The sequence below is a fragment of the Odocoileus virginianus genome, chromosome 2 (assembly GCF_023699985.2).
Source record: "Odocoileus virginianus isolate 20LAN1187 ecotype Illinois chromosome 2, Ovbor_1.2, whole genome shotgun sequence".
In the NCBI taxonomy this organism is placed as follows: Eukaryota; Metazoa; Chordata; class Mammalia; order Artiodactyla; family Cervidae; genus Odocoileus; species Odocoileus virginianus.
The window spans coordinates 92,878,858-92,893,398 of NC_069675.1; the positions used below are offsets into that span (position 1 = coordinate 92,878,858).

The following is a 14,541-nucleotide window of genomic DNA, read 5'->3' on the forward strand; positions in this document are numbered from 1 at the left end:
TTGCACACATGCCTGATGTCTCTGTCCAAATTTCATTTCTTTTGAGAACACTAGTTGTCTTGGATTCAGTCCCACCCAAACAGCCTCCTTTTAACTTTACCTTTTTTAAGGCCCTAAATCCAAATATAGTCACATTCTGGAGTACTGAGGGCTAGGGCTTTAACATAGGGAAATTGGAAGGATACAATTCAGCCCATAGTGCAGCTGTTAAAATTTCCAGCTCCAGAATTTCTATTTGATTACTTTTTACAATTTCAACCTCTTTATTGACATTGTTCTCCTGATTTTCTTGAACTCTTTGTCCATAGTTTTCTTTAACAGTTTGAGCAAGTCCATGGCAGTTGACTTTAACAGCTCTAACTAGCACTTAACAATGTCTGGTATTCCTCAAGGATAGTTTCTAATTTTTTTTCCCCTGTGAATGTACCTTATTTTCCTTTTTCTTTGTGTATTTCTGTGTAATTTTTGGTTCAGAACTGGATATTTTTAGTATTCTAATGGGATAGCTCTTGAAATCAGATTCTTCCCTTCCTAGGGGATTTTTCTGTTTGTTTCTTGTTGATGGCTGCTATTGTCTATATGGCGATTTTTTCCAGACTGTTTTGCAAAGTCTGTATTCCTTGTTGCATGTAGTCCCCGAAGTTTCTGTTGCTTTAGCTCCGTGGTAGGCTGTGTCTTGACAGAGATTTCCTTAAGTGTTTGGGCCCAGGAAATAGTGGGAGAGGTGTGTGTATTTTAAAATCTTACGATGGATGCTACTGGGGAAACCAAGCAGCCCAAGACACAGCTGCATGGATCCACCAGACTGGCCAAGATACAAAAACCCCAATTTTTGAAGAACACTGTTCTTCCACGCTGGCATCAGCTAGGCACTCTTGGAAACTGGGCCACTGTCTTGCAGATTGTGGCAGGAGGAAATGGCAACTCACTCCAGTATTCTTGCCTGGAAAATTCCATGGGCAGAGGGGCATGGTGGACTATATACATGGGACCGCAAAGTTGGACACAGCTGAAGTGACTAAGCGTGGACACTCCTCTCTTAACAAGGTTTAACAGTCTCGTCTTTGATCAGGCATTGCTGTGGTTGCTGTTAAGTGTCTGATCAGATTCCAGAGTTCTGAAATGGTTGATTTTGATCAACTTAACAGTTTACTAATTGTTTTGGTGGAGGGACTGACACCTAGAACTTCCTACTCCATTTTCTCTAACATCACTTATGGCATCTTTTTTATAGAACTGTTTTTAAGTCTTATCTCAGTCACATAAAATTTCACAGCAGATATTTTAAATCTTGAGGAAAAGATGAGTTATTCAGTAAGTAGTATAGGAAAAACAGGCTTGCCATTTTGGAGGGAAAAGGAAAAAATGGATCCTAACCTTCTCCTTACCCCAATATTAATGCTTTATGTATTAAAGATTTAAATGCCTTTAAAAGAAAAATGGTGCCAGGAATAAAGTCTAAATAATTCTTTGTACTTTTTTAAAATGAGCTTGCAGTCAGGAATGCCTTTGTGTGTCTAACACAAAACCCTGGAGCTATAAAAGCAAAGATTGGGTTTTTTGCACAAATTTCAAAAGTTAATGTCCTGAATTTACAAAAATTACAAATCAATGAGATGAATTGCTTAATTTATTTGAACACAGAGTATGACTGATGATATAGAGGAAAAACAGATGATCAGTAAATGTAAGTAGAATATCAGTCTCGTTCATAATTAATTGAATGTTGATCAGTAAATCATGGATTATTCACTTGAGAAATTTGCAAACTTTTTTTGTCTTGCTTGATAAAGTTGAGGAATAGACACTATCATTTACTGTTGGTAAGAATGTGACTTGGTGCAACCTTTCTGGAAATTAGTTTTATTGACCCAGCAATTCTACTGGTAGAGATTACCCTATAGATATTTACAAAGATAAACCAAGATAGTCATAGTTTCAAAAACCCAAACAATTGAAATTCCATAAGAAGAGAGCTGATTAAATTATCGTTAAGTCCATATAGGAGAAAACTATATAGCCATTAAATAGAATGAAAGTGTTAGTCGTTCAGCTATGTCCCACTCTTTGCGACCCCACAGACTGTAGCCAGCCAGGCTCCTCTGTCCACGGAATTCTCCAGGCAAGAATACTGGAGTGGGTAGTCATTCCCTTCTCCAAGGGATCTTCCCAGCTCAGGGATTGAACTGGGTCTCCTGCATTACGGGCAGATGATTTACCATCTGAGCCATCAGGGAAACCCAGACATAATGAATTCCCTCTTACGCTATTATGGTGTCCTAATCCATTCAACCTACTATAACAAAGTGCCATAGACTGGGTGACTTATAAACAACAGAAATTTATTTCTCAGAGTTCTGGAGGCTGAGAAGACTAGGGTCAAGGTGCCAGCAGGTGTGGCTTCTGGTGAGGGCCTACTCACTAATTCGTAGACAGCCGTCTTTTCACTGTCTCTTCATATAGCCAGAGGGGACAAGGGAATTCTCTGTTGTCTCTTCATAAGGGCACTAATCCCATTCAGGAGGTCTCTGGCCTACTCATCCCCCAAAGCAAACACAATCACACTGGGGGAGGGGTTCAGCATGCATTTGGGGGACATAATCAGTTTATAGGATGTCAGATATTCTGCCAGATAGACAGAGCTTGGACAGAGTAGAATGTAGGTAATGAGCCCATTTGGGTTGGAGTTTTTAAAGAATATAGATCATTTATTCTGATACATGCACAGAGAAGTTTCTAGAAATATATACAGGAGTTTGTAAATCATGGTTTCTTTTGTTGGGGAGGGGAACTAGGAATAAATGGTGGAGAGATTTTTTTAACAGCTTTTTGTGTTTTATGCCCTCTCGATTTTTTTTCCAAATAGCTAAAACCAAAATTCTGTGGTGATGAGAGCTTACATACCTGTAGTCTGTATGCATTTATGTAGTTAACTTTTCCTTTTGAAATTTAAATAGCTAAGTTTATTTCCTGGTCTTTTTGTTGTTGTTTTTAATCATTATGAAATGTTTTGTTTGTGCTCAGTTGCTCAGTTGTGGCTCTTTACGACCCCACAGATGGTAGCACACCAGGGTCCTCTGTCCGTGGGACTTCCCAGGCAAAAATAGTGGAGTAGATTGCCGTTTCCCTCTCCGGGGGTCTTCCCGACCCAGGGATCAAACACATGTCTCCTGCATTGGCAGACGGATTTTTTACCACTGTGCCACCTGGGAAGCCACTATGAAATGTTCTGAGAGCTCTAAATAATAAATTAATATTAAATTCTAAAAACACTGCCTTACCTCTTAAAATTATTAATGATTAATCTGGTGTTTTCACATCTCCTTAGAAGACGCAGTGATGTGATAGGAAAAATAGCATAGGCTTTGGAGTCATAGAAACTTAGATTTCAAATCCCAACATAAGAAAAACTAGCTTTTATTTTAGCTTTAGGAAATTTACTTGAAATAGTGAACTTAAGATAACAGCCCTCTACATTTGTAGATTAGGTGAGAAGGTGTATAGTCCCTCAGTTCAGTTCAGTCGCTCAGTCCTATCGGACTCTTTGCAACCCCATGGGTTGCAGCTTGCCAGCCTCCCTGTCCATCACCAGCTCCCGTACATGCTCAAACTCATGTCCATCGAGTTGGTGATGCCATCCAACCATCTCATCTTCTGTCGTCCCCTTTTCCTCTCGTCTTCAATCTTTCACAACATCAAGGTCTTTTCCAATGAATCAGTTCTTCGCATCAGGTGGCCACAGTATTGGAGTTCCAGCTGTATAGTCCCTGGTGTATAGTAATTACTCAAAAAACTTTGGTAGTTTCTTCTCTTGGCATTTCTCCATGTCTCTGAAAGGTAACTTTCAACCTTTGTTGGGTTATCTGCTTCTTTTTTCTGGTACTTAGAAAATCTGCTATTTAGCAATGTTTAGATATGGTATCAGACCCAAGTGACAAATAGCACCAATAAATCTGTTGAGGGACTCCCCTGGTGGTCCAGTGGCTAAGACTCCAGGCTCACAGTGAGGAGGGCCTGAATTTGATCCCTGGGATTGCAGCCATGAAATTAAAAGACACTTAGTCCTTGGAAGGAAAGTTATGACCAACCTAGATAGCATATTAAAAAGCAGAGACATTACTTTGTCAACAAAGGTCCATCTAGTCAAGGCTATGGTTTTTCCAGTGGTCATGTATGGATGTGAGAGTTGGACTGTGAAGAAAGCTGAGCCCCAAAGAATTGATGCTTTTGAACTGTGGTGTTGGAGAAGACTCTAGAGAGTCCTTGGACTGCAAGAAGATCCAACCAGTCCATCCTAAAGGAGATCAGTTCTGGGTGTTCATTGGAAGGACTGATGCTGAAGCTGAAACTCCAATACTTTGGCCACCTCATGCAAAGAGTTGACTCATTGGAAAAGACCCTGATGCTGGGAGGGATTGGGGGCAGGAGGAGGAGGGGACGACAGAGGATGAGATGGCTGGATGGCATCACTGACTCGATGGACATGAATTTGGGTGAACTCCGGGAGTTGGTGATGGACAAGGAGGCCTGGCGTGCTGTGATTCATGGGGTCTCAAAGAGTCGGACACAACTGAGTGACTGAACTGAACTGAACTGAACTGAGGGAACTAGATCCCACATGCTACAGCTGAGAGTTTGCAGGCTGCATCTGGAGAGCCGGCCTGCCGCAACTGAGACCTGGTGCAGCTAAATAAATACAAATTAAACAGATAATCTGTTGGGTTTTCTGGTTTAATTTTCTCTGGAATTGCAGAGCCTGAGCAGCATCTCTAGCAGAGTTCATGGCATTGATCACTCTTGTTGTGAATTGTCTGTAAAGCTTGACTCACCCCACAAAATATATTTATGATAATGCAACAAGCAATCCCTTCTTCTTTCTTATAACTATTTTTAGATTGAGTTCACTCAGTAACAGGGGCAGTGTTTACTGTACTCTTTGTTCTGTAGCTTTTAAAGCAATTTGGAGATCACCAGAGAGAAAGAATACCTTGCCTTGCCATTTTGTTCTGTTTCACGTTATCAGAAGCTCTTAAGGGTCTAGAATCCGACAGCAGCTCGAGTAACCCATGTTGTTTGGGACCTCAGTGAGTTAGCCCCTATGGTGCTGAAGAATCGAAGGCCTGTCTGAACTGATCACACCTCTTCAGCCCCTTGTCCCCTCCCTGGATTCTAGCACAGTGGTCTTCTTTCAGTTCCTTGCAGTGCCTGAGATCATTTCTGCCTAAGGGACTTTACATGGTGCTTTAAGAATCTGCCTGCGATGCGGGAGACCCGGCTTTGATCCCTGGGTCAGGAAGATCCCCTGGAGAAGAAAATGGCAACCCACTCTAGTATTCTTGCCTGGGAAATCCCATGGACAGAGGAGCCTGACGGGCTGCAGTCCATGGGATTGCAGAGTCAGAGACGACTAAGCAACTAACACCCCTTCTTTCCACAATTCTTCCTCGTGTGAATTGAATCTGAGGCCTCTTAAAAATTCTGTCAGGAACAGGTATTGTATTTGTTCTGACTAGAAATATTTATTTTGTTTTACTTGCGATTTATATAGTTTACAAATATCTCTGGATTCTGTTTTCTCTCAGACACAGGCAATGTCAAGAGTTAATACCATAAGTAATGGTGGGAGGTTCTTGCTTTTGGCACACTCAACACCTGCAAGCCTTGCTCTGGGGGATCAAGGCTCCACCCACTGTCCCCACCCCCCCACTATGGAACCTTAGTTTTCTTAGTGATCTGTAAGTTTCTCTTTGGGCTGGAATTAGTACTAATTTTTCTTTCTCTTTTAGCACCAAACAAGATTTGTGATGAAATGGAGCCTGGAACAAACTCTTTTCGAGTAGAATTTCCTGATTTTTCCAGCACCATTCTGCAAAAACTGAACCAGCAGCGCCAGCAGGGACAATTATGTGATGTGTCCATTGTTGTCCAAGGCCACATTTTCCGAGCACACAAAGCTGTTCTTGCTGCCAGTTCCCCCTACTTTTGTGACCAGGTACTCCTGAAAAACAGCAGGAGGATTGTTTTGCCTGATGTGATGAATCCCAGAGTGTTTGAGAACATTCTCCTGTCAAGTTATACGGGACGTCTAGTAATGCCTGCTCCAGAAATTGTCAGTTACTTAACAGCAGCGAGCTTCCTCCAGATGTGGCATGTGGTTGACAAATGCACTGAGGTTTTAGAAGGAAACCCTACAGTCCTTTGTCAGAAGCTAAATCATGGCAGTGACCACCAGTCTCCAAGCAGCAGCAATTACAATGGCCTGGTAGAGAGCTTTGAGCTGGGCTCCGGGGGCCACACGGATTTCCCCAAAACCCAGGAACTGAGGGATGGAGAGAACGAAGAGGAGAGCACCAAAGACGAGCTGTCATCTCAGCTCACCGAGCACGAATACCTTCCCAGTAACTCGTCCACAGAGCACGACCGGCTGAGCACGGAGATGGCGAGCCAGGACGGGGAGGAGGGGGCCAGCGACAGCGCCGAGTTCCACTACACCCGGCCCATGTACAGCAAGCCCAGCATAATGGCTCACAAACGCTGGATCCACGTGAAGCCCGAGCGCTTTGAGCAGGCGTGCGAGGGCATGGATGTGCACGCACCCTACGATGAGCACCAGGTCACAGAGTCCATCAACACCATGCAGACAGAGTACTCAGTCCAGCCCTCGGGGGTAGAGGAAGACTTTCACATTGGGGAAAAAAAAGTGGAAGCAGAGTTTGACGAACAGGCTGATGAAAGCAATTATGATGAGCAGGTGGATTTCTATGGCTCCTCCATGGAAGAGTTTTCTGGAGAGCGGTCAGATGGGAATCTCATCTGGCACAAACAGGAGGCAGCCCTAGCGTCAGGCTACAGTGAGAATATTGAGATGGTGACAGGGATTAAAGAGGAGGCTCCCCACCTAGGATTCTCGGCCACCGACAAGCTGTATCTTTGTCAGTGCGGCAAGAGCTTCACTCACAAGAGTCAGAGAGATCGGCACATGAGCATGCACCTCGGGCTCCGGCCTTACGGCTGTGGGGTCTGCGGTAAGAAATTCAAAATGAAGCATCATCTCGTGGGTCACATGAAAATTCACACAGGCATAAAGCCATATGAGTGTAATATCTGTGCAAAGAGATTCATGTGGAGGGACAGTTTCCACAGGCATGTGACTTCTTGTACCAAGTCCTATGAAGCTGCAAAGGCTGAGCAGAATACGACTGAAGCTTGTACCAAGTCCTATGAAGCTGCAAAGGCTGAGCAGAATATGACTGAGGCTTGTACCAAGTCCTACGAAGCTGCAAAGGCTGAGCAGAATACGACTTGAGTGGCAGGCACAAAAATAAACTGTGGTAATTATGCAAATCTGGGCACAGATGATGCGTGCTACTTGCTATTATGAGAGAAGCTTAAAAAAAAGGAAGATATTTCTGCAAGACCAGTTCTAAGTAGGCCAATTAAAAAATCTGATTCTTCAAATTTGTATGTTCCCAGCCTGGAGTGGGTAAAGAGGATAAGTTCGCCCACCTCACACCTGGCAAGGTGAACCTTCAGGCCTCTTGTGAATGAAGCTGGTGGACTAGGGGGTAGAGATCCCTGCACTTGGAATTGGACTCCGATCCCCCCAGTTCCGTTTCAGGTGGCAGCGGTTTTTGATCAGTCATTATTGCAAGGTCATATTGGAATTTTATTTTGCTCTTTCTATAGATACTTAGGTAATGTGGGTTTGTTTTGGTAGCTGCTTCACTGAATGAAATGCTACTTATGTAATAGCTACAAATAATGTGATTCCTAGGATACTAAGTTGATTAACAGCGCTCTCTTATCTGGTTTTGTTCTTTCTAAAGAGTATTGTAACCAAAACTATGGAGATATTAAGAGGGTGACATTCTAAGTAAGAAAAAAAAGTAACTCATGGTACAAGCTCCGATCTCTGTAAGATGCCACTGTCACAAAGTGTTTCAGACTCTTGATAAGTCAGAGTTTTATATTTTAGTACTAACATTTAGTTTGAACAGTTGTTTCTAATTGTAATTCTCTAGGGTGCCAGAGATAGGTATTTCTAACTGGTTTGCTGTTCCAAATCTTTTTTGTTTAATTGTAGCATCCACACGTGGGATCTGCTCTGGCTAGTAGACTTCTAGCCTGCTTTGACTCTGACCACGGTACCATTGGCTGCTCTAGCCCATTCACTCTGTCTTAGATTATGGTGCTTCCTGAAGTGGTCAGTCAATGACCAGTTACTGGGAAGGAGCTGGAAGCCACGACTGAGAGTTACCTGTGAACTTCAGGAGCCGATAGAGTGCTACAGCGACACTCCAACTGTCAGAATGAGAGCCGCCGAGTAGCAGAATTTTGAGTGTCAGGTTATGCTTAGGGGGGGACAGGGGAAACCAATTGCTCAAGAAAAGGGGAGTTTTGAAAATACACTGGTAGGAGAGATACTCACAGAGGGGTATGTTGAGCTGGTCCTCCCAGCTCTTTAGGAGTGCCGGAATGTGTTTTAAAAGAAGGAAAGAGTCCTAATTTTAGAAAGTTGTCTGCAAATTCCTGCTCTCATTTAATAGATAAAGCTGCATAAATTTACAAGTCCGTATAGCTATACCTACCAAAAAAAAACCCAAGAAAAGTAGCTATTCTGAGACCTTTTCTGGGTATCAGTCAGAAGTTTGGGATTAAAAAAGAAGCTTGTTCAGGATGTTTTAGACTATAACATACCTGAAGTTGTCACCAGGGTTGGGACAGGGTGCTACTGTTATATTAACTTTTCCATAAACTTACTGGTTTATTATTTCTTAGTGGAAACTTTTTCTCCTGAAAACAAAAATAACTTTTCTTGGTTTTGGAGTGAAGTTTTTGTTTTAAAAGTTGGACTTTAAAAAATAAATAAATAAATAAAATAAAAGTTGGGCTTTGCTCTGAAATGAGAGACTTTGCTGGCAATGGCCTCTGATCCTCAGACTCCTACCATCGAGGCATTTAGTTGTATGGAAAGGGGAAAGATTTACTTACCAGTTAACGCTTGTAATCAAGGTTACAAAACAGGGATCTATTCATTAACACTGTATCATTCTCGATATATAAAAAGCACTTTGTATTTAAAACTTTATTATAAATATATATATATATTGATTTTTTTAACATAGAAACTAGATATTACCTCTTGGTTGTTTACCACGTTAATACCTTCTTCTCTTAGTGTTGAAACTTCACCAGTTAACAGTCATTTCTCTGTGTACCTGACAGAGTGTGTAGAGGTGACTTACAGCCAAGCTCAGTTGCTTCTCTTTTTCTCATGTTAGAAGCATTAGGTTTTAGGTATGATCCCAGCCCTTGTATGTGAGGAAAAATTGTTGTATTACTTCTACTAATTTCAATACTAAGGCAGTTGAAACCATTTTGCTCAGCCAAAAGCCGGTCACCCTCTCTAATAGTATCAGCAGACCATTTTTGCCTGTTTGGAAGGTTTGATGTGCTGGTTTCTATTAAAGATTGTACTCAAATGAGTGTTGGAACACTTGGGAAGAAGAGTCTTGAGAGGTAAAATAAAAATATTCTGGAAAATCTCATGGTCCTTCAGTTACGTTGAGATCAGCACACAGCCGTCGTGAGTGATGAGGAGGAGGACAGGACTAGTGGGCAGCTCTCTGCTGGTAGTTGTGGAAGCTGTCGGTTGTACTGGGACCTCATGTGTTAGGAAGAGAAGCAGATCTATTGAAATCCTTATGTGTACATCTGCTACTAAGTGTAGAATATAAAATATAAGTTCCTCACACCTGCCGTTTGAAGCTTTTTATGGTAGTGGGGTTTTTGTAAAAGTTAGAATTGCTGATCAGTAAACCAGACCCTGTGAGATGATTGGACATCTGAAATGCTGGCCATGTCCAGAGAGCCAGGGCAAGGGGATTGCCTTAGTTTGGATATTGAAAGTGAATCTTTATAAACTTTGCTTTTAGGTTTAAGAGATCATACTGTATTACTACTTTTTTTTTTTTCCTCCTGCCCACCCCGGGTTGGACAGATAGTCTCTGTCCTTACCCTCAGTACAGCTTTAGAAAATCTTTCTCCTTCCTGTTGAGTTTGGAGAGCAGTGGGTAACGTTTCCAAACAGTCTTTCAGGGATCTTGTCAGTGGCCCACAGCCAAGGTGTTTGTCCCTTACTTTGAGTCTTAACTGTGGTTTCTCTCCAGTCCCAGTGGGAAAGGGCTTGAAGGCACCACCAGTGGTCTTTAATATTCATACTGATGCTGTGCCTTTCATTTTAGATCCACACATTACAGTGATCCACCTGGTAAAGTAGGTCTGACCGTCTGAGAACAGATTGCCATAACCTTTCCTCAGTTGTTGAGGGTTACCCTCCAGTCCCTTCTCTTGGCCGTTGGTCTCAAAGAGTCTGCCCAAAAGGGTCTCCTCCGCTCTAGTGGGCATTTGCCGAACTGAACTGACCCTGTGCTGACTTCTGACTGACTGACTGGGAAAGCTGCTTAGTCTCAGCGGCATCTTCCCACGGAGGCACACGCCTCCTCCTGAGGCTGCTGCAGACATGAAGTTGGGGCTGAGCAGAAGCGGCATCACTGGCTTTCCCTGGGGAGGGGAGATTTGCTGTACCCCCCCCCCCACCCGGGGCGGGAGGCCAGGGGAGGGTAGAGAGGACGCCATCACACCAACTTGAGGGGTTTGCTTTCATAAGGTCTCTGGATAATTTAGGAATGCTGAAAACCAAGCAACATAGACCCCACCCCTCCAGCCCTTCTGTGCCACACTAATTTTGTGATTTAGGTTGCTTTCATGTGACTCACTTTGTTCAGTGAAACCAGGGTGTTTGTTTGGATTTTTGTCTTTGCTAACTTACGTGTTCAAAGGTACATGTTTCTTATTTCAGATTTCTACTGATAGTGCCCTATGGGAAGATGCTGGAACACATTTTGCAAATGTGACTTTTTTTTTTTTAGTTTTGCTTGAAGCCTGTGTCATAATGTCAATTGCTGCTGCCTTCCTTTCCTTTTATGAGGTTCCCAATGTTTCTTCTAGAAAATTATTTATGCAAGTCAGGTGACTCTTAGACCACAAAACCATTTGACAATAAACAGAGTATCATTAGGTGCATATCTTATTGATATTTTGTGAAATGTTATGCCTGTGTTGCAAAAGTTGAATAGGTTTGTCTTTATATACTGCTGTCTTCAGTGTACAGCATGGTTTTACTTAATTGAATGTTACTGTTTAATATTTTCTTCTTATAGAAGAGACCATGCCCTTTTGTATGACATGTTTTAATAAATGTTATCTGTCAACTTTGTAAAAGTTCTGTTTTTCACTCTGGATATTTGACGACAAGTCTTTGTTTTCATTCTGGCCTTTGCCACCTGAGAATAAAAGTTATATTGTGGCCTTTTGATAAGTAAATGCCAACTAGCCTGCTCAGATGGGTGGTGAGTTGATCATTTGCCGTATCAGGCATTTATGAAGATTATCTTGTTTAGCCCCCTGGCCCCTCTGGCCCCATCAGGTGTTTGGGTGTCCTGGTTATTCTCTTTGCTCCTCCAGATCCCCTCCCCACCCTGGGCTTCGCTTTGGAGGCTCACCCCTGTGGACCTGTCCCGGCTTCTGGTCCGGGTCTACCGGAGACACGCTGGGAGGAGTGCGGCGGGTGGGAGGAGAGAGAAGTCGGCATTCAGTGCCCCCTGCTCCTTTCCGCCAGGCGTGGCTCGACAGCAGCTGGACGGGCTGCCTCCGCCGCAGCTCCTGTCGGGCAACTTGAGCGTCTGGTGACTACACCCTCCTCTTGTGCTTTCAAGCTGAGCCCCAGTCCTGACTCCCGGTTTTCCCAGCCCTCAGAGACTGAAGTGTCCCCGTAGGAGTTCTGGAGCCTGCCCACACCCTTTGTAAATAGTCCCTTATGAAGCGCCCCTCAGTCTCCCAGCTGAGTTACGTCTGTGTTCCAGGCCCGCACCCTAGCCGATGCCTTGGGTGCACTCGCCTCAACATGTGAGCCTGCTGTGATTCACAGGAGGCGAGTCTTACCAAAGGTGGCACCGCAGCTTCCCCGGCAGAGCTGAGGTTCAGAGGCACGACTTGGGGCTACAGCACTCGGAAGGTGGTTTTTTCCAGTCTCTGTAATGCCGCCATGCTCTTTAGTCAGGTCTCTGCTTCACCTCACTTTCCCCTCCCCGGCTCCCCCACCCCCAGGAAAACCCACCAGAAGCAGCAACAGTGCTCTTTAAAAGTGCCGCAGGCGCTGAGGGCCACACGTATTTCCTAACAACAGCTCATTACCAGAGACACTGCTTGTTTTAGACCAAACTTAACCATCTTCCCACACAAACCTTCTGTTACCACTGTTTGTTGTGAGGTTTTCCCCCCACCCTCCCCACTGCTGATTTTGAAGCCAGCTACAGATTGCCTCAGCTAGCTTAGCCATTCTCTGTATGGGAAGAAGTCCAAAAGAACCATTTCTAGCCTTCTTTTTTTTTTTTGAGGCAAGGCTGTCCATTCTGACCGAGGGCCAAGGGTTCAGGTCCTGCAGCATGGTGACCCTGCCGACTCCTACTCTTGCCTTTCCTGGGTACCCTGCCGAAGCCCCTGGTTACCCCCAGTCCAGTCCACCTAGAAAGTAGATTTTCCCACACGGCTCCCACAGGAGCAGAGACCTCTGTGGGGTGAAGGGGTAGGCCCCGTTTCTTATCAGGGGAAAAGAAAAGGATGAAGTGGCTCATTTGTATTTGGGAACAGAAGGGGGGTGGGATGTGAGGGGTGTTATCCAGACGGAGCATGTAACACCTGTGCAGTTTATTTAGATTTCCTCATAATCAGTTCAGGGACTGCTTCCCACCGAGCCACCAGAGCACCTGAGAACAGTCTCCATGCCTGGGCGCCCTGGAGGGTGTTCAGCTCTAGGATTCGCCCACTGTCAATGGACCAGTTCGAAGGTCAGCGACAGGAAGTGAGGTAAGCTTGTTGAACTCAATGTAACTAACAGTCATTTACTGTTTGGCAAGTGATCTTAAATTTCTTCTTTCTCAGCACAGAACATGAAAGATAAGAGCTCTATACCCTTCCATCTCTGTCTTGCATTCTCTTTAAGAAAAGAATGAATGAGTGGTAAATAAAGATAGGCACAAGTGGTGTTTTTTCCCCCCACTTAACGAGAAGCCAGAACAGGAGCAGAGGTGGAGGGAAAAGTCTCAAGGTCTTTTTCTGAACTGGTTTGACTAGTTTGAATCAAAACCAAACCATTTGATTTTATAATCTTCTGTCACTTTCTTGTCCCATTGCAAGTAGCTTGATGCCATCCTAGGAGAGGCACAGCTGTCCTTCAAGGGAGTATGTGGGCACTATAAAAATAAGCAATATTGCAGGTAAGTAGATGTTCTTAAAAAAATAGTGGCTTTTAAAGTCTAGAAATTGTGAGTTCTATTTTTTCTTCTGCATATTCCAAAATAAGAAAACAGAACCAAAGCCATTAAATGTATTTATAACTTAATAAGATACTTGTTACCCCCCAGAGTAAAATGGTCTGTCTAATGTAATAGCTAACTTTTATGGGTAGAAGCAAAAGGCTGCCTCTAGAACTGCTCCTATCTTGTTAATTTGGGGTCAACCACACTGCGATAAAATCTCACTTGTTAGGGTTCTCGGAAAGGCTCCTGAGCTGCACAATGCTCCACTCGAGGTGGACGTAATCCACACGTGGTGGACTCGTGGTGGCCAGATCTTTACCAGCTGCTGGAATTCCTGCAGGATCTGGCTGAGTAGAAATTGTAGGCTTTAAAATGACAGCAGTGACTTTGAACCAGACTGTAAAGGATTAATTTTTAACCTCATTTATAGAGGTATCTTTTGTCTACTCCCAATGTGAAGATACAGAGACTCTTTCTTGGAGAGATTTTTTTTGTTAATGCAGTTCTATATCTTTATTGGACTCTGAACACCCCACTCAACCCACTGAACACCATACCTACTTTAATAGGTGTAAGAAGAATTGGGATTGCAGACTATAAATAACAGCCCTAGGAGAAGGTTCATCTCAGGCTTAACCATGTGCTAAGTATCTAACTTGCATTAGCTCACTTATTCCTTATAAGAGGCTGGTGAGGCAGAATTTTCTCCCAGGCCACCTTAGATAGCAAGAAAGGATGACAGCTTCCTAGTCTTCAGTGATTTTTTTTTTCCTTTCTCAGAGAAACCCCTCTCTGAGCCCTTACTCGTGGGCTTGGAAGGATGTGTGCATCTGAGGTTTGCACACTTGTCCCTCTCCACCTGCAGGGCACGAGCATGGCTTCTAACGCAGAGTGGCAAGGACCTAGGACAGATTAACTTTCCAGTGCCTTTAGGTGCTGGGTGACTCACCAGGTGTCCTTTGGGTTCACACACTTTGCTTTCTTTGGAGAAACAGATTCCGTCCAGGGACAATTCCAGGCCTGGCATCAGTAGCTCCCTGCTTGAATGCCATAGGTTCAGGAAATATATGAAGAAATTAACCCCAGGAGTGGAGAGTCCAGTGATTTTCAAACTGGTAGAAAAGTCACATCAGGGCCTACTCCAAGAAAAGGGCAAGGAAAA

The 14,541-nt window shown here is 43.7% G+C and overlaps 1 protein-coding gene across 2 annotated transcripts in view; it reads left to right on the forward strand.

The window, feature by feature from the left end:
• The window catches only part of ZBTB43 (zinc finger and BTB domain containing 43), a 29,988-nt gene extending 18,705 nt beyond the window's left edge, over positions 1 to 11,283 (forward strand). For both annotated transcript variants that reach the window (XM_020874660.2, XM_020874667.2), the window contains one exon: positions 5,787 to 11,283. In XM_020874660.2, the coding sequence (XP_020730319.1) occupies positions 5,810 to 7,306 (1,497 nt within the window). In that variant the 5' untranslated portion in view covers positions 5,787 to 5,809 and the 3' untranslated portion in view covers positions 7,307 to 11,283. The remainder of the gene's footprint in view (positions 1 to 5,786) is intronic.
• The last annotated feature ends 3,258 nt before the right edge of the window (positions 11,284 to 14,541 follow it).